At 42.2% G+C, this 23,392-nt stretch overlaps 1 protein-coding gene across 1 annotated transcript in view; it reads left to right on the plus strand.

Annotated features, from left to right (window-relative positions):
* LOC103664303 (phospholipid-transporting ATPase IB) overlaps positions 1-23,392 on the plus strand; it is a 565,982-nt gene that overhangs the window by 414,492 nt on the left and 128,098 nt on the right. Inside the window, exons 31-33 of the mRNA XM_040621665.1 lie at positions 10,957-11,018; positions 11,445-11,501; positions 12,878-12,985. Coding sequence (XP_040477599.1) covers positions 10,957-11,018; positions 11,445-11,501; positions 12,878-12,985 — 227 coding nt within the window. The remainder of the gene's footprint in view (positions 1-10,956; positions 11,019-11,444; positions 11,502-12,877; positions 12,986-23,392) is intronic.

Here is a 23,392-nt window from a genome sequence, read left to right on the forward strand (position 1 = left end):
AAAGAGTCAGCCTAAATTTTAAATCAAGGAGCGTGTCATGATCAGATCCATTTGGGGGAACAAATGTATCCTGTCCAGGTAAGGCGAATGGTAGGAGAGCTAGAGGGAAGAACACTAGGTGTGTGTCCAGGTATTGCAGGGAGCGTGTAAGGAGAGTTACACCCAGGAAACAGGAATGTGCTTGACGAGGAGGGAGCGTGTTTTGAGAACCTCTTGATTCAGCAGAATCACAGGCTATCTGTGAGGTGCCAGACCCCGAGAGTGCACACGTAGAAGTTCTGCCTCTCCTGCCCGCCAGCAGCTTCCGGAAGGTCAGAGCTGAGGATGAGAAGGTGCATATATCACTGCTTCGTGGCCAGTGTGCTACAGGGACACAGCCCTGTCCAGCGGGTCAAGGAAGAGGTTTCTCTGAGGAAGTGACATTTATGTTCTTGAAAGATTAGGAAGGACTGATCAAGTGAGGCAGGGCAGGTGTGGGGAAGGGTGGGGAGAGAGCATTCCTGGCCCAACCAGGCAGACACATAAGAACCTGAAGAGGCCATGGGCAGTATTTCCTAATATAGACTAGGGGGACCTGGATTCCAGACTTTGGCCCCCTGATGAGCATTTCAGGATGCTGGACAGTGAATATCGGTAACCTTCCCTCCTTTCCCTATCCTTGTGCAACTATAATAGATCTAAAACCTGTCTTCGCATATTCCCAACATCCCCTCTGGGGTCAGCAATGGCACCCCTAGTCGAGACAGCTACAGCATGGGGGGTGGGGTGGCGGCGAGTGGCTGGAAAGGAGGGCTGGGAGGCTAGGGTTAGATGAGGGTCAGATCAGGAAAACCCAGGTGGGGACTTTTCTCTCTGAGGGGTCGGAGAGGTAGGAAGACTGCTGTGTAGAAAAACACTTAATGTTTGGCAAAAGCATGAGTTTTTTTGGGGGGTGGGGGTGGAGAAAGAAAGTCAGTGGTGGAAATCAAGAAACATTGCAAGTTTGAGAAGACAGGGATATGGCTACTGCTTGGATTACTTGTTTATGTGTGCTGATTTACTGTCTTAACTCTAAATCAGTTCTTGTTACACTTTGAATCACCATTTAGAATGATGTATCACTCCACCCCCAAAGAAACACAGGAACTTGGCACTGGTTTGAGGGGAACTGAGGCACTTTCAAGGCCTGGGGGACCCTGATATAACAGAGGAGTGCCTCTGTCCACCCCTAAGTCCCACCTGAAGCTGTCCCCCAGACTCTGCCCCACACCCAGAGCCCTAAAGGAGGTTTGACGGGCTAAGGTCCCTAGAGTCCCTCATTTCATTGTTCCACACTTTGTGGATTACGTCACAAAGATGGTGAATTTTACTGGGGGCTTCTCTCTCCACTATCCATGAAGAGAGACTTAGAGGCTTACATACCAGTGTTGTTCAATTTGGGCACATAATTGTTGGGAAGAAATATTTTTGAGAAGGTGTGAGCCCATCGTTCATTCCTTAGAAAGGTTCCAAGAATTTTGCTTTGCTTATTTTTGCGTGGTTTTGGATAGACCTTTCAAAGCACTCCTTTGCTGATGGAGTTTGTGATGATTCATTTCAAGTTTCAAAATAAATTTTTCCACTCAGGCAATTCAGCAAATCAGATTTCTTCCAACCATCACAACCTTACGCTCAGTCCCATGAGCTGTCTACAGCTTCCACCCTTTGATCTGAAAGTGAGTCTAGGTTAAAACTGGAGATGTCACCTTTGGGGGGACCGAAATTCATCAAGACCCTTGGTGTCAGGGCACACTCAGGTTTTCCATTGGTGGAATCCAGTCTGCATATTTGAGTAATCCTCCTTGAAGTGGAATGTGGTTATTGGCAAAAGGAAGTAAAATCAGTTTTGACTTAAAAAAAAAGGAAATTTTCAGATTTTTTCTTGATGAAATTTTAGAGGGGAGTGACGAGAAAGAGCATATAGTTAGCAGCAGAAAAAAATTCCTCAAAACATTTGTTTCTCAATTCTTCACAGTCCACACCCTGGAAATCATTCCCACCCCTCTTCAGAAGGAAAATTACCATAGGGATACTTATTCTGTTGGCACTAATTAAGCAGCAAGGTCTTTTGAGATTTCTGGAAAAGGCTATTTCATACTTTTTAATAAACGTGCTGCTAGAAGATCAGTTTTATAAACTCTGCACATGTATAAGATGAAATGCAGCCTTCTTGTCTCTGCTTATGGCATTAATGGGTTATTGGAGCTTGAATTATTTCTGATCTGTACCTGGTACTGCAAATTTAGCTATTTTATATCACGTAAATCCTAATGACTTGCCTTGCTTCACATTCAGCTAAGTTTGGGCAAGACTGCCATTGTTCTCTGAGACTGCAACTTCTTAAATTCAGTTATTTATTCATTAAAAAGGAACAGCTAAATGAGTCTGTTCTCTGTGCCAGGCCCACAGTGGCTTCTGGGCATCCCGCAGGGAGCCAGTATTGCGTTAGTGGGCACCGCCCTAACCTACTCGATGGCCCTAGAGTCTGGGCCTGCTGGGAGAATGTACTATTGCAGCCACAAAGTTTCCCAACAAAATGCTGTATTTTCAAGTAAGGTAGGAGAAACAGTAAGACAATGTTTGCTCCCCTTTACAAGTTACTACCCTACTGCGCCCAGATTTGAAAAGATCTGAAATCAACGGAAAGACCTAGGGATGAACATTAAATGATAAATGGGACAGAAAGGGGAGTGGTTACTCCACGTGGCCTCTGCCATCTGGAACCCCTGCTGGGGGGACAGAGTACTGGAGGGTCTTCCCAAGACCCTGAAATATGTAAGTCAATTGAAGGGGGCTTGTTCACTAAAAACTAGAAAGATGGAATACTTTGGAAGTTTTTTAGATTTTCATACAAATGAAATTACAGCTTATAAATCTAAATACCTCATTGCTAACCCCATTGAAATGTACTTAAAATAAAACCAAGTTTCCAAATTCAGAACACTTTTTGTTTTATTTGGGCTTGTTTTAAACACGATGACCTGTGGAGGGAAAGCTTGGACATTTTGTTCTGCCTCACAGATCTGTAGCCCGGTGTTTGGAAACACAGAATTGGGCTAGAGGCCCGTTGTTTTCATTCCGTTAAATATGTCCTAAGTTTCAGTGTCTCTTTTAATAAACCCCGTGTATATGTATTTGAAACAGTCAGGTTGGTGTAATGCTGTAAGAAGAATGAGCCAGAGTTCCCCGATTTCACTAACCCTTATAACTTTATCAGGAAATTGAATTGAGGTGCCTTAGCTGGGGTGGGAATAACCTGTAACAAACAACCCCCAAATCTTGGGGACGTATCCCAATAAAAGCTTATTTCTTACTCATGTCACTGTCAATTGGAGGAGTGCATTGAGCATAGTTTCTTACGTTCCATATTTTTCCCACATTTTTGATGCTCTGATAATTGGGGCCTTGATCCTGGAGAGACTGCCCCTCCCAGGGCTACCGCATTCCGCATTCTGAGGGAGAGCAAAGGACTCGCCTGCAAGAATGTCTCTGATACTCATTCAACCCCTCTGGAGGCCACACCCCCAACCATCTCCTCTATGAACTCTCACTCACCAATGCAATATTCCCCCTGCCCTAAATCACCCCGGGGCCAGATACCAGACAACTAGGGATCACCACTATAACCCAGAGCCTGCTGAAATTATTCACACTGTCCAATCCTAAGCTTACACAGCATACTTACCCTGCTTTGTCCATTCCATCCCCTGAAAACCCCAGTAAAGGCTCTGAACCATGTTCTCCCTTTTCCTCTTCTGCCTTCTTACTGACTCCGGTGCTTTCCCCTTGTGGCCCTGCATGGCATCCCTGCCTCCTGTTTCTAGGGATCAGTAAGTATAAACTTCTTCCTTCCCGACAGTCATTTCCATGTCTACATATCTTACCATACCTTGTTAAAACTAATTCTGGGTCCATTTCAATACAGTGGGCCTCCATTTCATGCCTGACCCCTGAGTGCACTCTCAGCCTTCACATTAGTAGGGGACAGAGCCAGGAGAAGGAGTGGTTGCTCTTGACCATCTCTGGCAGGAAGTGATCCATCACTTCTGCTGATGTCTGATTGGCAAGGACTGGTCACAGGGCCTCACCTGGGTACAAGGAGCTAGGGAATATTACTTAACTATGCTCCCAAGAACAAGAGATATGTCTATGGCCACACAGGTGGCTGTTTGACATTGGCAATCAAGTTCACTTTTCATCATTGTTCCCACCCTTTTTTTAAACTACCTTTTTAAAATCCATTTTTAGTAAACAAAAGTGAAAAAAAAGAAACATTGAAATTTGAGTTCCGTATCCTTCGCTTTATCCATCAGTAATGGCAGTAGAGAGGAGAAAATCCAGCAAAAAGGCTTATATAACCAGGAACTTAACCCAGCACTGGTTATGAATGTAATTATAATCACTAACACTTGTATAAACTCTACCTTCTACAAACTCTTTCCAATATTTTATACCACTCTTTACAGAGAAAGGAAAAAATAAATTTTCTCTTCATGAATACATAGCATTGGAAAGAAAAAGAATAGTTTCAGTTATAGTCCAGGCAGTCCAGGCATTTAACCAGGGTGAGTTGTAAAAGTTTGTTTGTAAATGAGTTACTTAGAACTTCGAATACCTCTTCCCTCTTGATACTAATCGAATAATACCTGGTTGGTGTAGGCCTCCTTCAAACGTCTGCAGTCTTGAGAGGCCCAGAGAGCAAGATGGGAAAGAGACACCCCACGCATGTTCTGGAATAAGGGCTGCTCTCAACCAGAGCTGCTGAGAGCCAAAGGCGGGAACGGGAAAGCAAGAGAAACTTGGCATCTGCTCTCCAGCCAGAATTCTTGGCAGGTGCCTGGATGTCAAGGGAATGGTACCCTCCACCTCAGTCCTCCCTCCTGAGTCACATGTGAGTGAGGTGCCTGTGATTTGTAATTCAGGTGTTCCGTGGATTCTTACCTCATTAAAAATGCACATATAAATCCACCCCATCTGTTTTCTTGATTGTTAAATCCTGTCTTTGACCATATGGGACCATGCTATAACTTTGTCTTCAGATTTTGCTTTTTGTCAGAGCCATTTCTGGATGCATTTTTGTGGTTTAGCTGGGTCATGATGTAATGCTTTTAATGAGCGTTTAATTGAAATGGCGTCTTTATAAAATGTCACCAACCTAGCCCTTTGGAATATTCTGAAGTAAGTTCCTTGATCATTCCGTCTGCTTAGAAAATGAGACATACTTTCCTTACAGATCGTGGGTTTTCCCACAAATATTTGCAGAGAGGTTTTTGCATGCAGCCATCTTGGACTATCACTACTAGTGTGGAGGGTCCGAGTGGTTTTGTCCCAGTTGTTCACAAGAGTCTGTTTTAGTGACTCTTTTTAAACCACATTTGGCTAATCCTACTTTATGTTGGCCCCTGGATCCAAGCAGATTTTGCGTATAATGTAAGTCTGGAAGGACAGTGACACGGCGGCTGTGGGTCCTTGGGTCCTGAAGCCGCAGCGTGATATTGGCCTCTTAGAGAATGAGCTGACTACTCAGGACAGTGTCCCCAACTCTGTCACTTTGTTTAACACTTTCGATGTTTATAGTAAACACCACATTATATTGGGTTTTACATCACATGTAAATCATTCTAAATGGGACTCTGTTTCATCAAAGTAGATGGGGAATTTTTCCTACTCTTTTAGGTCTTTCACTCTATGGAAATCTTCCTACGGACTTTTGGGAGAGGCAATGCCCTCCTCTCTCATTTCATCTCTCATCTGGGTGAATTTGATCCTTGATTTGCAGAAGGCTGCGTGGTCCCAGTTCAGTTCAGTGCCAGCTCTTCTGGTGCAACAGGCCGCTTAATCCTTCTTACCTCTTTCCTGCTTGATTAAGCCTTTGTGTGCTAATGACGGGTTTCTGTTGGGAGTGCTTAGCTTCATGCTGGTTAAGATAGGAAAACAAAAGTTTGGTGAGATCACATCTCTCCACAGGCACTTTTGATGGATCTCTCTTATGAGGGACCCCTTGAGAGCCTTGCACGGTTTGGCCCCTGCCCGCGCACTACCAGGGTCCTACCCTACGTCTCGCAGCACAGCCCTCCACCCAGCTGGGGGGAGGGAGGTTCACTTCCATGCCTCAGCGCAGGCTGATTTCCTTTTTGCCTGCTTTGTCCTTTCCCGTCTCACTGCCCCCTTCCTCCCAAATAACCAACTATACCACCCCTTGCTGCTTTGTGCGAAGTAATGTTCTCACTCTCCTTTATACAGATGGTGGTTAAATAATGTTCTGAAGGCTGGCTTGGGGAACTTTACCACTCACCTGGGTTTGGGGGTTACTTTTGCCCTTTCAAAAAGAAAAATTACTTGCGATTTTAAATATCTGACTAAAATAAAAACAGCTAAACTGCAGGAAAGATTGTTTTCCTGAGTGGATCGTCAGAATCATAACAGTGCTGTTAAATTTAAGCAAAGTGGAAAAAATAATTTGTCAGCACCATGCTTCAGGAATACACTGGCCAGTCTATATGGGCTTTTCCACACTTGAATTATCAGAAGGCCGTAGCATACTGCTACATTCATTCACAGTGATTTCTTAGGACTTCTGATCTTTTCTTCAGTAGTATGTTATTGGCAGGATGGAACAAAGATGAGGCCCACAGGTGTTTGCCTCTAAAGCAGTTGAAATATAACCCGTAACAGAACAATCCATTCCATGGGAATTTCCCCAACAGGGTGTGCAGAGTGATGGCTTGTGCTTTGTCTAAAGGATGCTCTCTTTTCGAGACTTTTGGCATATCCCAGAATCTCAAGTTGGTTTAGGAGCTTCTCCTTCAAGGAATAAATTCTTTCCAGATGGTGTGAGTTTGGAGTGGGGCAGGAGATACTCCTTCCTTGCAGAAAACGAAGAGGCAATGTTGAGTTGTCCTTCCAAAATGATGAACAGAAATAAAAGGTTTATCCTGTCTTCTCTAAAAGTTATTTTAAGTGTGTTCAGATGACCTCAAGTGTAAACATTGTATTTATTGCCAGTGAGCATTTTACCGTCTTGACAAGGTAGAAATTAATGCATTATAAAACTCTAGAAGCTATGGTTGGAAAATGTCTTTTAGTCTTCCCTGTTTTCCCTTCATGCCAAGTTGCCCGCAGAGCACTCAGTAGTCTTAAGGGTCCTCATGGAGGTCCTGTCCTCATAAGTGAGCTCTCAGTCCCACAAGTAATCCTGAAGTTTGCCCTCTTCTAAAGGCCATCTGGTGTTGTGAGTGGCAGCACTTTGTACTAAAGGTTCCCATTGTTTCTTCCTGTCAATAGTGGGACAACCGGGGATCACGGCATTCTCTTCTAGTCTGGCTAGAGAGAAGAAGGTTCCCTTCATATATTAGACACTCTCACGTCAGTATATTCTGTACACTTCTGGATATTCCAGTTCCTCCTTTGTCTTACCTCCAGTGCTGTGGTTCTTAGACCAGACGATTTGATCCCCAGGAGACATTTGGCAACATCTGGAGAAAGTTTTAGTTGTCATAGCTAGGGAGTGGGGATTCCTAGCATACACTGGGTGGAGGCAGGGGTGCTGCCAAACGTTCAGCAATCCACACGACAGTCCCGTGCAACAAAGAATTATCTGGAAAAACGTCAGCAGTGCCAAGGTTGAGAAACTCGGGACTGCTGCTGTGCAAACTTAACTCAGGTTTCAGGGCGTTGCTGCTGCCCCCTAGGTCTGTGCGCCTCATTTACAACCTATGCTGCCCAGAATCTCTGTCACAGGAATCTAATCACCTGTCCTCCTTAATGCTCTCCTGGAAGTTCTTTCCCATCAGGTGTTGGTATTTCAAAGGAGTACCTTTTAATAATTTTGGTTTCCTCTTGGAATTTTCTTTTATTCTTTGGGATCCATTTTTCTAGCTTAGTAATGAAAACAAACCCTTATTTACAGTTTGTTACTAAGTGCATGACCTTTTTCATGTCATTTGACTTCTCTTTGCTGCCCTCGTTTTCTCATCTGAAATATGCAGATAATAATACTATCTCATATAGTTGTTAGAATAGCAAAAGAGTATTACATATAGTATTATTACATATTAATAACACTAATGACATGTAATATATGAGTATTACATGCATCACATACATTAGTAGGTATATGAATATAGGTAAAGTGCTCATAGAGTGAGTCATAGAATCATATGCTCTCTCTTTTCAATGTAGAATTTCTTATGATGCTTAACAATTTTCTGTTTATGTCCATAAAATCTGACACACATTCTAAGCCCTTCATATTAGACAAATGCTTTGTATAGTTCATTTCTTTTAGTACCTGCATCAGTCAACATTTGAAACATTAGTAGTAAAGGGAAATTCAAAAAGTTGTCAAACCGAGATTGTGAACTTTGATTTTCAGTTTGGTCTCACACCCCTTCTAACTCTTGTATCCGGTCAGCGTTGACTATTGACTCTGGACTCCTTTAGGGCTTTAGTGTAGGGAGAACTTCAGGACACTCAGGTCATTGTTCTCCATTCAGGAACATGGGCTGAGACTAGGAAAACCCGCTGAGATACACTGAACGGGAAAGAGATCTGAAACTCTCCAGCTTCTACCATTACACACCTGGGGCTGACATAGCAGCAAAGAATGCAGCTCTTATCATAGAATTTTCTATCTTAGGGGAACCTTGGTGATAATTCAATCATCATCATCTGTATCTAGTGTAAAATCCCCATTTTAGAAATGTGGAAATAGACTTAGAACCAAACATTTTAAGGAACTAAATAATGGTAGAGCTGGAACAAGAGAGCAGGGCTGGAATATGGTCTTCTAATACTCATTGCGGGACTTTTTTCCCCACTAACCTGACTCCTCCTCACCACCTCATTTTCCTCTATATGCTTTTGTTCCTCTCTTAATAACATCATGCTTCTTCGTTATCTGTTCTTCCTATTGTGAATTTAAAATATTGATCACTCAGTACCAAGTTTTAATGTGTCACTCTTTTAATCAATATTCCTATATTAATATGATAAGAATCAGGTAAATGATATCACTTTACCTAGGTACTCAGGCAAAAACCTTAAATCACTCTTGATTCCTCATGTTCTTTTCCACCCCACATCCAAATCCTAAATCCTATCATCTCTACCTTCAAAATATGTGCCAATTCCTACCACTTCTTTCCTCCTCCAGCATAGCCTCTCTGGCCTGCAATGTCCAGTGGAACTTTGTGTGGCCATCGAAGGTTGAAATGTGACTAAGTGTGACTGAGGAACTGATTTTTTTTATAACAGCTTTATCAATACGTAATTTACATACCTTATAATCCACTCATTTAAAGGGTACAGTTCTACAGTTTTTAATGTATCATGTAATTGTGCAACTTTCACCTTAATGAATATTTGAGCATTTTCATTGCCCCCAAAAGAAAACCCATTAACTATGAGCCATTACTTCCCATTCTGCTGCCCCCCAAAAAACTCCCACCTTCTGACAATCACTGGTCTACTTTCTGTCTCTGTAGATTTGCCTCTTCTGAACAGTTCAAGAAGTGGAATCCTATAATAGATGGCTTTTTGTGACTGGCTTCTTTCACTTAGCACAAGATTTTCAAGGTTCACCCATGTTATAGCATGTTTCAGTGTTTCATTCCTCTTTGTTGCTCAAGAGTGGAAGAACAGGTGTTTTGAACTTTTGCCTTTCTTACCTTTTAATGAAATTCTGCCTAAGTTTCAAGTGTCTCCCCTAAATTTCCAGATCATTCCTTTGTAAGTCAGTGGCCATCTCTCTGTTCTCATTGGATAACTCTTATGGTCCCCAACAGCAGTCCCTTACTTAGGTGTATAGCTAATACAGCCCATTATGTCAGTGTGCAGTTCATCTTTCCTTATATCCACAAATACACCTATCTAGAATCAGGAGAAAGGCCATGCCCTGGAGCTCCATCTATGGCCTCACAATGACCAGATTCTGCCTATGATGCTACTTGGTCATTTGATGTTTTAGAAAACTAAGCAGATCTTGAATCTTTAGTAAGAGCCAGATTCCTCCACAAGCAGATGGGTAAATCAGCCAGCTCAAATATGTGTGTATGGCAGCTACTGGGTTGGAAATTTGAACACAAAAATCCCTATAATACTCAGCCTGTTGGCCACAGATCTGAATTGGAGTATAAAAGGGAATAAAAGGAGATTAGCAGTGCCATCCAAAGAAACCATTCCTGATGCTGAAACAGGCTTTGACCCCTCAGGATAATAACCAGACTTTTCACGGCAGGCTAGCTGATGGAAGTTAGATAATTCTATTAGAGGTCAGCCTTAGCGATTGTTTTATACGTTATAACAGTCATCCATAAAAGGAAAAAATGGAAGAGATAAGAAAATTAAAGCTTCAAAATTCTAGCTGTATTTCCTAGATGTCTCTCATTGGATTGTTTGCGTTCCCCCAATTTATAGACCTCAGAAGTTCATGCAATTGCATATGAGAACATGAATAGTGAATATCCCTCCAAATTCTCTGAGTTCAATAATTATGAATTGATTTGCACTCATGTAGTTATCTTCCTTTATTGGCCCATAGTTCTAATTTGTAAAAATTAAAAATAAACAGTAAAAGAACACTCAGAAAAAGTCTAATGCTGCTATTAATAAAGTTAGATTATTATGTTCTTACTCTTCCCTTTGTTTAACCCAACAAAGGGAGATTTTAATCTTTATAAAAATGTAAATTTCAATACAGATCAAGTGTTTGGTTCAGTTTGTTGGAAATGTGATTTTGTTTGTTTGCTTCATTTGGAGAAAATAGAAGATGAAAAAAATTCACAGTTAGAAAAAGGAGGCATTAGAATCAGAGATGATACAATTTTTTAAATTCCCTTACAATTTGATAAATGTTTCTAAGTTCTGTTTTTATGTTCAGAACAAAACAGATCGCAGTGCTCTTCCCCAGAAGTTAGTAATAACTTCTTTGTTTTTCAGATACTGCATTGGCCAGTGGCCATGCCACAGACTATTTATTTGTTGGAAATATTGTTTACACGGTAAGTTTATCTCTCTGTTTACGGAACTGTTCTTAAGTGGTATATATGTGGGCTCTGTCTCTGGAAACCCTTTCTATAAGGCCTTCCTTTATATTAGTTTTAAATCTTTCAACTATATAGTTTAGATTCCTTAAGGCTCAAAATGGTTGTGAAATGCTTACCTCATTTCCTAGCGGAGATTTTGCAGAGTCAAGATTTCTGGACAGGTGATTACCAGGTCACCCCATTCTTCAAATGACAGTTTCACATTCATCTGTGAAAAAAGCAACACTGAAGAAGGTGATTTTGCCCAAATCTTTCCAAGCTAAGAAAAGCACAAAAGTCACTCCCACCGCCTCTGGAGTGGAGACTTGGGATTTCTCTTGGAAAGTAATAATAAGTCACCGAGGATAATATATTTTCTCCAATTCCTGTTTGTTTTCACAGTATGTTGTTGTCACTGTGTGTCTGAAAGCTGGTTTGGAGACCACAGCATGGACTAAAGTAAGTTCTCTCTGAAGCTTCCCTTTAATTTTCCCTTTAAGTTTCACTACCCGCTATAGATATTTTGATGGCATGGATCTTTTTTTAAGCCTTGGGAAACCAATCAGCAGTATCTAGCTATCTCATTTAAATTTTGCATGTAAAAATTGCCATTTGATCTGTATCAGGGCAAATTTGCAATCCACAGTTTTCTGATGATTCATTTGCTTGGCACTTCCCAACAGCTCTAAGCTATTAACAGTCCTCTCATTTCAAATGTATATGCTCGTTGTAAAAAAAAAAAAAAAAGGCAGAAAATACAGAAGGACAAAAAGGAGAATTTTTAATTTCCATAACTTTATGAACAAGAGACAGTTACTGTTAACACTTTTTTGGATAACATTACAGACTTTGTTCCCCGTGTATATTTTTAATAAGATAATGCTTTACAGAGCATATAGTTTTGTGATCTTTTTTTCAGTTAAAAATAGATCATGAACATTTTCCACACCTTAAAGTATACTTCTACAAAATCTTTGTTCATGATTAAAGAGTATTAAGTTTGATTGATATCCCGCCATTTAATCATTCCCCAATTTTAGACATTTTGGTGACATGCCACATTTCAAGATCATAACCCGTGTTTCGTGTTTGTCTATCACTGCCATTTAAATAGGCTCCTACTTCTGTGCTGGGAAAATGAGGGAGGAGTTTGGAGATGATTGTGGAAGTAGGGAATCCATCAGGTGATAATGGCAGTTAATTCAGACAAGAGGTGATGGTGGCTTGGCCTGGGCTCTTACAGGAAGAGGTAGTGAGAAATGAACGGATTCCAGAAGTAGTATTTTTGAAAAGCTAACAGACTTTGATGATGGATTATATTATGGAGTAAGGAAGAAAGGAAGAAGTCAAGGGTCATCATATTCAGAGGACAAGGGAGAAAAAGCTAACAACTTAGCAGATGCTTAAAGGATTGTTAAGATGTAATATCCAGCCCAGATTTGTAAAAAGGTCTTTGGAAAATGAAAAGAATAATCAGAGTCTCAAAACAATAAGTAAGAACATCTTGTTCTTTTTGTCCATCTGGTGCTTTCTTACTGGATTAAGAAGAACTGGTCTGTGTAACTCCAAGTTGGAACAAACACTGGTGAAGACCAGCAAGGGTCCAGCTAAAACTGTGCGATGGATCTAGGAGAAAATCTGCTGAGGCAGCAAAAGCACCTTGATCTTCAGGGTAGTTTGGGGCCTCCAGCTACTTAAATTCACTGTGTAACATTCTAAGACAAGATAATTACAAGATGGCACTTTCTAATGACAGGTGACTAGTCAAACTGTTTCCATGAAGAAAGCTGGCCTGGACACAGAAGCCCTGCCTGAGTCTGTGTTTCCTTTTGCAGTTCAGTCATCTGGCTGTCTGGGGAAGCATGCTGATCTGGCTGGTGTTTTTTGGCGTCTACTCAACCATCTGGCCCACCATTCCCATTGCTCCAGATATGAAAGGACAGGTCAGTGCTCCTCACTGTGAGTGGGCTTTCCCTGTCTCATGACAATGATGCTTTCTGTGTGTGGGCTTTCTGTATCTTATGACACCGATGAACTTTAGGAGAGGTTGGTATGGCCTGCTTCCATCAAAATTCATCAGGAGGGAAACAGACCAAATCAGAGAACCTGGAAGAGGTTGCCTTGTCCACAGAAATGGCATTTGAAATTTTAACTATTGGAGATTGTCAACTTAAATCTGCTGGCCTACCCGGCACGTCCACGTTTCCATAATGAATAGTGTATTAATTACACACAGTTCTGATGTGTCTAGGTAGTTCGTGGCCCTTGGAAAACTGGAGATGTTTTGAGTTGTTCACCATCCAATGATTATGTTGATGGTAGTCATGAGGTTAAGTGTATTATTATGTTCTGATTATTAGTCACCTGTGAAAGAGAAATCTAACAACTCCATTAGCCAGATCATTGATTAACCAGAATATCTCATTGTTCATCTCTTGAATTAGAGAGGCTGAGATTGAAGACCTATACACTCGTTTGAATTTTTTTACTATTTTCTTTTCTTTTGTATTATCTTTACCCAGTGTTTGAGACTGAGCCATCAACAGTGACAAGCTGGATCATAGGACCCTATAGTATTAGGTCTGGAGAGGAGTTTGACAATTCCAGGTTCTGAACCACCTCATTTTATAAATTAAGTAGGCCCAGACACTCCAGGCTCACCCCACAGACCCCCATTTTAGGGCCCCCCCATATCCAGCACTGCCCTAAGATCCCAGCAAGTGGCTGCCCCAGGCTCTGTGCTTTGGAGGCCTCTGAGCTGGCCGGCCTTGGCTGGGTATGTTCCTCTTCACAGGGTGAGAAGCCCATGGTACACAGAACCAGAACCCTACTTCTAGTCTGTTCCCTGGGCTCCTAGGATCTTGAGTTGCCTTCCCCAATAGCCACAAAAGCCTACTTCCCAGGCCTGCTGGTCCTCTCCCCAGATCCAAGCTTTGTGAATACCCTTGGCCCAAGGGGCAGCTAATTGCAAGACACATTCATTGGGCCAGTTGGATATTTGCATCTATATACCCACAGCTCATGGTATGGAACAGAACCAAGGATGAGAAAAGAAGGCCTATGGGTCAGGGGCTTGCACTGGTGTTCTTGCCCCAAGAATGCATATCTTAGGACCAGGCCTGTGCACGGCACATGTGGCTACTATGTTAGCCTTGCTTGCTCTGCAGAAATATGCCCAAACTCCTGGGTCTACTCTAAATACACATGCAGCAGCTGTGTCATATGAGATAATCTAGGGGTGGCACCGCTTGCCTTGTTCCCTTGACAAATCAGTAGCCGACATACCCCACGGTGTCCCAGACCTCCTCAAGTGCGGGTGCTGGGCAGGTCAGACATGTGCTACAGAAGTAGGCATGCATGTCCCCTAATGCAGCTACACTGTAAGGAATGAGGACAAACCCGTAACACACTTTCCAGTTCTTTTCCAAACGCAAGTGATAGCGGAAATTATAGCACATTGAATGAATCAAGATTGTAGAGAATTTAAGGAAATCGGTTATATTTTAAAGCAATGTGATTCATCACCAAAAAACAAACCAAGACAAGTATTCACAACAACGATGATCACTTGGCAAGGCTGTGGTGCCTAGAATATCTGCTTCTCGTTCTCGTCCTTCTGGGTGAGGTGTGGGCGAGGGCAGGTGTGGCCTCCTGACTGTTTCTATCCGGGAATTTTATGGTGCAGGACAGCAGCCGATAGCTGCAGACAGTTTCTTAGGTGAGAGGAGAGTGACAGTTGGCAGAATGGAATCAGTCTGTGTGTGACAGGCCAAGGAAACCCGTTCTTTTGGAAGCCCCTCCCAGGGCCCTCATCAGAGATGCTCTAGTGCGCCCCCTCTGTGGGCACGTGCAGCAGCAACTCCGGTGGGAGGTGCGTGAGCTAGGCTGGTTCCTGACTCTCACCCCAAGCAACAAGTTACTTTCCAAGGGCAGAGAGGCCAGATCTGCCAAGCAGACACTACTAACGTGCCACGTAGTCACTATCCAAGTTGGACACTGGTCTGTGTGGTGTGAGGGCTCGGCTTAATGGTGAAATTTCTGTCAATGGGGACTTTTCCAACACATTTAACGAGGTATTCCAACCATCTCAAAGCAAATAAATCGCAATGTCAAATCACATTTCACTTTGATATAATTTTTTTTTTTACTTTTTAAGTATTTTCTGTCGTTCTAACTTCTTGTTGGTTGGTTGGTTTGCATGAAGCAAATGACGTTGTTTTGAAACCAAACATAGCTGGCTGAGACTGAGGTTCTCATTAGACGTTGAATGAGATGATTGATGTAGTTTTCATGTCACAGAACTTCTGAGTGGCTATTCTGCTGTGTGTGTGAAGAGCTGTGTATGATCGACTCGTCTTCCTCCAGGGGAGACCTCTTAGTGGGGACAGGGTGTCAGAAAACAGTGTCAGAGCCAACCTAACATTCTTTCACCTGGTGTCTGCTGCCCAACGGTTTGTTCATTCTTTGAACACTTTTGAAGAAGCCCTTACATGGAGAGTGGCCAAAACTAGCCGGAGGTCTCCCAAAGACTTCTTGCTGCCTCAGAAGGAATTACAGGCTATTGTGAAGAAAGATGGGAGCTGGGCTCAGGTACAGGCAGGAACAGGGCTCCTTGGGGGTACTATTGAAAATAGTACCTAGCCACGGTCATTCCTCTGGTTCTAGGTTGATATTATAGACTCAGTGTTTGTGTCCCCACCTCAAATTCTCATATTGAGGCCCTAACCCCCAGTGTGATGGTATTTGGAGGTAGGGCCTTTGGGAAGTAATTAGGTCCTCAAGAGGATTAGTGCCCTTCTAAGAAGGGGCTGGAGAGCTAGCTCACTCATTTTCTAACTTGTTGAAGATACAATGAAAAGTTAGATGTCTGCGCCGAAAAGAGGGTCCTCACCAGCACGCCGGCACCCTGATCTCAGACATCCAGCCTCCAGTACCGTGAGAAATAAATGTCTGTGGTAGATAAGCCACCTGTCTGTGGTATTTTGTTATAGCAGCCTGAGCTGAGATAGTTGGCGAATGCTGAAGTGTGAGGGGTACTCTGGGAAAAGACTGTTTCGATGATGATGATGATGATGATGATGATGATGATGATATGTTTCTAGTGACTTGTATAAACCATTTTTTGTAGTTCACAGAGCAATAGGATTTTGGCAAATGAACACGGTTCTTCTGAGCTTTGGAATTAAACTAGTGTCTAATGGCAAACGGCATTTCTCACTCGGGAGTCTGAGACAGACGCCCCACACAAAACATCCTGTCTATTCAGAACATCTTAAACTGTTGAAAAGATGCATTGTTTCTGCTGGGGTTTCCTAACGGATTTGGTTAAATATTTCTTTCTTTGTCTCGTCCATTTATATCTGGAGTTTTTCTCATGAGGGAGAAGGCAGGTTTTCCCTCGAGGGCAAAGCAGGAGAAGGCTCTAGATGAGAGTGATTTTCCACTGTCAAAGGGTCTTTATCTTCCCTCCAGCACCTCATGATATGATACACAAAACCCAACTAGACAGTGAGCCCGGAAGTCCCAGGGGAAGTTTCTGAAATCAAAGAAGTCTTCTGTGGACTCCCTTTCCTGAAAATACACAACATTTGTGGGATTTTAAGAGACACCTTGTTTTTCCATTTTTCTAGGTCCAACCTAGATCTAAAGCGAATTAAAAACTAAGTTGTGTCTATCCTGGCTAATGCCAAAGCCCCCTACCAGGGAAAATATGTGCTGAGGTTTTTCCATAGGGGACCATCTGTTTTTCTTTCTCCCCATAGCATAACCATGGGTAGGTTACAAGTGTCTCCATAATGGGTCCCCAAAGCCAGTGCTTGAAGGTGGAAAATTACAAACTTCATTTAGCTCGGAGTTGCCTGCTGAAGGGGAACATTCGATTACAGAGATGAGGAAAACTTTATCTAAAACCGGATCAGGAAACATACTTCTATTTTCTTCATGTGTTTCTCAAGGCTTTTTGACTTGGGGAGTGTCTGAGGGGATGCCATCTCATTCAACGTCTGTGTAAAAGCCTAGAGACCTGCCCCAACTAGCTCTGTAACCTTTGGTAAATCACTTAGCCTATGTTAATTTCCTTATCAGCAAAGTCAGAATAGTATTACCTACCCTCATTATCTCAGAGGAATGCGATACCGACATAATAAGAAAACCCGAGGGAAATGGAAAACACGCCTGCTCTTTTTTCTGGAGTAAACAATTATTTTTGAGCTTTTATAAATAGAAATATTGTGACTTCAACTCCTAATTCTTTTGGCCAAAGAATTTTAACATTTTATAGGTTCTAGATGTGATGTATCTCAGTAAGGTCCAGTGACCACCTGCATCTGAATCATCTGGGTTGCTTGTTAAAAAACAACCTCCTCCCCAAACAGAAAATATGTTCTTGCAATACACACACACACACACACACACACACACACACACACACAGAGCGAGAGAGAACCGCAGTCCCTGGGTGTGTAGCCCCAACCTCTGAATTTTATTAAACCTCCAAGCTATTCCTCCCTAAACACCTAAAATATTACTCCATCACAGAGTTTGAGTCATGCAGAGTGTTCTAGGAGAAGATGGTATATTTAAAATATTCACAGATGATTTACGTCTCCTGGGCAGTGGTTATGTAAGACATGTCAGTTACCGCCAGTGACTGCGTTAAGGCACCTCGCTTTCTAAATAGAGAATTATACTGAAAGACATTACATCGTTCACCATGGAAAAATATTCCTCATCAACTTTGGTGCTTTTCCTTTAACGTTCTTTTCATTGCTAGTAAAAGAGGGGGAAAAAACGTTCACTTCAAAGCCTACAAACTGCTAACTCTGTGTGCAGTGCCAAGCTCCAGGCTCCAGCCAGTTTCTGGCATATGACAGGCTTTTTTTTTTTTTTATCCTAAAGACAGGAATGGGTTTATGTTTGAATTTTATACCCACACTTGTGTATACACAGTGCAAATCCCAATGGACTAAAAGTACACAGAAGGAGGAGTAATTGTCGCTGGGCCCTTGTCGGTCAAAGCGATCCACTACTCATCTTCCCTAAGCGACTGCTTTCTCCTGGACTTCACAGCCTGGTAAGATCTCAGGCCCAGGTATTTTCCACACCAAATGTAAAAGAGAGGGGGTTTTGTTTCCAAGTGGCATGTGTTCTGGGAGATAAGAGAGGGAAGAGGGTCACGGCTCCATCGGCCACCATCTTTGCTCAGCTGGGGTTCCAGAACATCTCTGTAGGCTGGCCCAAGGCCCAGGAGGGGACTTTCCCGGGTTAACTTTCCTGGTTGGGACATGGTTGTTTTACCCCCAGCATCCATCCTCCACCACCCTTTCCGAAGGGGCCCAGTTCATTGGCAAATACCAGACCTTGTGTAAGAGGCCCAGCACCTTTGGGGAGTCATTTCCACCCCTGACTCTAGGAGAGAGCTTGATCCTGGCCCCTGCTGCAGTAAGTGATTCAGAAACCCTGCAGGAGACACAGGAGATATTCGCTGGGGGCTTCTGAGATGGAAGCATGTTTGCTCCTGAAAGAAGTCCATCAAAGAGATGGCCTTCCCTTGTAGTCGCTACTCTGATGGCCAGAGCAGTTCAAACACGTGGAGGAAAGCCTTCTCCAGAATCCTGCTGTTGCCATGAAACATGTGCTCTAAAGACAAAAAACAACCAGAGTCTCTTGTGTGATTGCTGAGCCACGAAATGAAGCCAGCCTCGAAGTCCCCTCCACCCTACACCCATGCTAGCTTTGCAAGGAGCACCCATGTGTGTGCTGTCTGTCCTCTGTAAGTAGCGGGTGCACAGGAAAGGCACCTCACCCACACGTAGACGGTAGGATGTTTCTTTTATAGTCCTCAGCATATAGTCAAGCAACGAAATAGGTGCTTTTAAAAAAGAGGCTTAAGGCTTAACATTGCATATTATACAATATTCGAAGTTGGGTGCTTATAGATTTATTTAAAGATTTGGTTAAAAACAACAACAAAAACAGAACAAAAACTAATCAAACAAACGAAAAACCAATAAGATACCTAGTAATAAACCTAACTAAAGAGGTAAAAAAATCTGTACTCCAAAACCTTTAGAACAAGAAATTGAAGAGGACACAAAGAAATGGAAAAACATTCCATGCTCATGGATTGGAAGAACAAATATCATTAAAATGTCTATACTACCCAAAGCAATCTACACATTTAATGCAATCCCTATCAAAATACCACCAGCATTCTTCACAGAACTAGAACAAACAATCCTAAAATTTGTATGGAACCACGAAAGACCCCAAGTAACCAAAGCAATCCTAAAAAAGAGAAACAAAACTGGAGGCATCACGATTCCGGATTTCAATCTATATTACAAAGCTGTAGTCATCAAGACAGTATGGTACTGTTAAGCCATCAAAATCCATAGGAGAACACCGGCAGCAACCTCTTTGTCCTTGGTCGTAGCAACCTCTTATTAGACACATCGCCAGAGGCAAGGGAAACAGAAGCAAACATGAACTACTGGGACTTCATCAGGATAAAAACTTCTGCACAGCAAAGGAAACAATAAACAGAACTAAAAGAAAGCCTATGGAATGGGAGAAGATTTTTGCAAACAACATATTGGATAAAGGGTTAGTATCCAAAATCTATAAAGAACTTATCAAGCTTAACACCCAAAAAACAAATAATCCTATTAAGAAATGGGCAGGAGATCTTCACAGATGCTTTTTCGAAGAAGACATCCAGATGGCTAACAGACACATGAAAAAATGCTCAGCGACAGTGAGATACCACCTCACACCTTTAGAATAGCTAAATTAACAACACAGGAAACAACAGGTGTTGACGAGGATGCAGAGAAAGGGGAGCCCTCTTGTACTGTTGGTGGGAACGCAAAGTGGTGCTGCCTCTCTGGAGAACAGTATGGACGTTCCTCTAAAAGTTAAAAATAGAGCTACCCTACGACCCAGCAATTGCACTACTACCCAAAGGATACAAGCATAGTGATTTGAAGGTATACATGCACCCGGAAGTTTATAGAAGCATTATCAACCATAATGTTCTCCATAGTCAAACTATGGAGAGAGCCCAAATGTCCATTGACTGATGAATGGATAAAGAAGATGTGGTGTATATGTAATGGAATATTAGTCATCAAAAAGAATGAAATCTTGCTATTTGCAACAACGTGGATGGAGCTAAAGTATATCATACTAAGTGAAATAAGTCAGACAGAGAAAGACAAATGCCATATGCTCTCACTCATATGCAGAGTTTAAGAAAGAAAACATGAACATATGAGAAGGGGAGGGAGGGAGGGAGAGAGGGCAATAAACCATAAAAGACTCTAAATGATAGAGAACAAAATGATGGTTGATGGAGGGAGGTGGGTGGGGGGATGGGATAGATGGGTGATGGATATTAAGGAATGATAAACACTGGGTGTTGTATGTAAGTGATGAATCACTGAATTCTTCTCCAGAAACCAATAGTGCAATAGTATGTTAAGTGAGTACAATTTAAATTAAAAATGAATGAATGAATGAATGAATGAATGAATAAATAAATAAATAAATAAAATATTTGGTAAAGAATTACTTTAATGTCACAATTATTAGTGCTTTAGGTAATAACATCCCAGAAACACCTAACATGAATACTGTAAGCTTATTGGAATTATCTTTAACACAGTCATATTGAATAGAGTAGGTCCTATTTTCCTCAGATAATGTACTTCACAAGCCTGTGCCTGGCTTGTGTGAAGAGTGGCCAACTGGATAAGGTAGAAAGTCCCATCGACAGAGACTTCCTTCTTGGCTTGAAATAACTTTCTGGCATCTTCTTCGTATTGTTTTCTTGTTTATTGAATTTGGCCAAATTATTTGCTGAAGTCCAGTTTTCATTCTGGCCTTTAAACCTGTACATTTTGTGTAATAATAGGATGGACTCTCTGTGTTTCTGGATGACGTTATTATCTGAATAAGTAACAATATAAGCAAAATTAAGAAGGACTCCCTGGTTTCTCCTGTATCACTAACTCTTGTCACCCACATCCAGGGGTCCCCCACTCGTGTGTGTTTGCCATCCTTAAAGGCTCCCCACACTAATCCCTGTCAGAGACAATCACTAGAACTGAAATGCTTTAAAACTATAACCAAAAATTCTTTATTGATAATGAAAAGAAAATCAAACCTTCGCTTGATCAGGGATGTCAAGATGAGTTCTCCCAGGCCTATAAATACTTGGGCTCTAAAATCAGAAAATTCAGGCATCGAATAACAGCTCCCTCAGAACGTGGCCTTCATAGTTGTTACATGTCATGCCAAGTTGTTTTTGTTTGCCTTTCTCTGATTTCCCAACAAGGGGGAAAGTACATTTTTAAAAATGTGTGAGCTCCTTAAAGCAATTTCAGATTCTTTCTACAGGCAGGAATGGGGCCAGCACCTCTTCCTCCTGATCGCTTCTGTGCCAGGCCTGGCGGGATCCACAGAAGCGGTCTGGGTTCCAGTGACCGGAATCAAACCTCTCTCCTCTTCAGTGCAAATCCTGGCACTGAAAGTGGGATTTGGACCCAGTTAACCTAACGCCTAATAAATACGTAAAGTTGAGTTCATTGTTTGTAATCTCTGTGACTGTGTTTTTCTGAGCCTCAGATAGTATCTGTCTTTGGAGTTAATAGGGAGATTGAAGAAAAGAAGGCATGTAAATAATAGTAGGTACTGTTTATTGAGAACTTACTATGTCTCATACAAATGCACCTTCATATAAATATGCTGTATATTTACAGTTATGCAGTGAATCAGGCATTAGCTCACCTGATAATCTGCCAGCTGTGGGAGGATACGGAGGCTTGGGAAGAAAGCAGCAGCACCTTGGTCAGGCTCTGAAGTGGAGTAGCTGGGACTTGCCAAGTCTGCTAGACTCCTTGGTCATTATGAAGAGCCCACAGGCTGATGCTTGGTACAAGCCAGGTGTTGAGTGTCAGTCGAATCTCCTTAAAATTTTGCTTTTATTAATTTGCATCTGAAGACACTTACCCTGCAGTGTAGTAGAATTTTTAAAATAGGGCGCCTGAGTGGCTCAGTTTGTTAAGTGTCTGCCTTGGGCTCAGGTCATGATCTCAGGGTCCTGGGATCGAGCCCCTTGTGGGCTCCTTGCTCAGTGGGGAGCCTTGCTCTCCCTCTCCCTCTGCTGCTCTCCCTGCTTGTGCTCTCTCTCTCTGTCAAATAAATAAAATCTTTAAAAAAAAATTTTTTTAAAACATAATTGTAGAGTCAGAAACATACACATACTTTGTGTTTGAGCTGCAGTCTTCTGGCCTTGAACCCCAGGAAAGTAGGTTTCAGACAATGTCTTTTTTTTTTTTTAGTATATCGTGGAAAGCCCTAATTTTTCAGTTCCTGCCCCCCACCCCCCCAGACACACACCCACCCACCACGACCATTCTCTTTCTTTTGGCAGTTTATTTTATTTTGGCCTCTCGTTTCAAGGATGCTGTGTGCTAATTAGAGGCCAGGCGGCTTTGATTGTGAGTTATTTTTCTCTTCGGTGAAAGGTTTTGTTGTGGTGCTGGCATTTGCCATTCATTCGGATGTTAATTTTTTTAAATATCTGTCAGCAAATTAAAGTACACATTACATGCTGATTTTGTTTGTTTGTAATATTTATACTCCGCGGTCACGGAGTATGTTTGATGTGGTTTTGAACTTTTCCTTTCTCCAAACATGTGGAAATGTGTATGTGCGGTGCAGGGTTGAGAGATTCTATGCAGGGGTTTACTCCCCCACATCTGCAGAGGAAAATGGCTTCGTCTGGTGACCACAGCGGGGGACCGTAACGCTCCCGCCCAGAGACATCTTTCTTTAGGTTTGTTGGATTTAAGAGATGGAGAGTGGCCGGAGAAAGGCCAGCAGATAAAGGATTTGTGCAAGGAAAGATAACCTGGCACGAAAGGGTAGGTTAGACTAAATAGAATGACAGCATGCTATTAAGCCCATGCCAGGCCTTTCCTATTTTGTATAAACAGTGAAGCAAGGCTGCTGTTGCCAGAATCCAAGAAGACCAAAATAGTGAAAGGATTTAAAGGAAGTTAGCTCTTTCTTCAGTGACTCTCGTGGCCTCTGGCTCGTAAGATATCAGAATCTGTCAAGGAGATCTAATGCTTTTTGAACCGCGATTCACCAGCTGTCATCAGCGCTTGGCATTCCTTCGGCTAAAGACAAGAAAAGGGAAATGTAGGTGACCTGTGTCCGTGCCTATAGTGCACATTCATTCATCAGTTTTGTTTTAGTCGTTTAATTACTGCAACCTGATTGTAACAAAGGATAGAAACTGAAAGGCAGACACGTTTAAATGTGTAGACTTCTGGCCGTGCCGT

This window comes from Ursus maritimus, unplaced genomic scaffold (genome assembly GCF_017311325.1).
Source record: "Ursus maritimus isolate PB19 unplaced genomic scaffold, ASM1731132v1 scaffold_10, whole genome shotgun sequence".
In the NCBI taxonomy this organism is placed as follows: domain Eukaryota; kingdom Metazoa; phylum Chordata; class Mammalia; order Carnivora; family Ursidae; genus Ursus; species Ursus maritimus.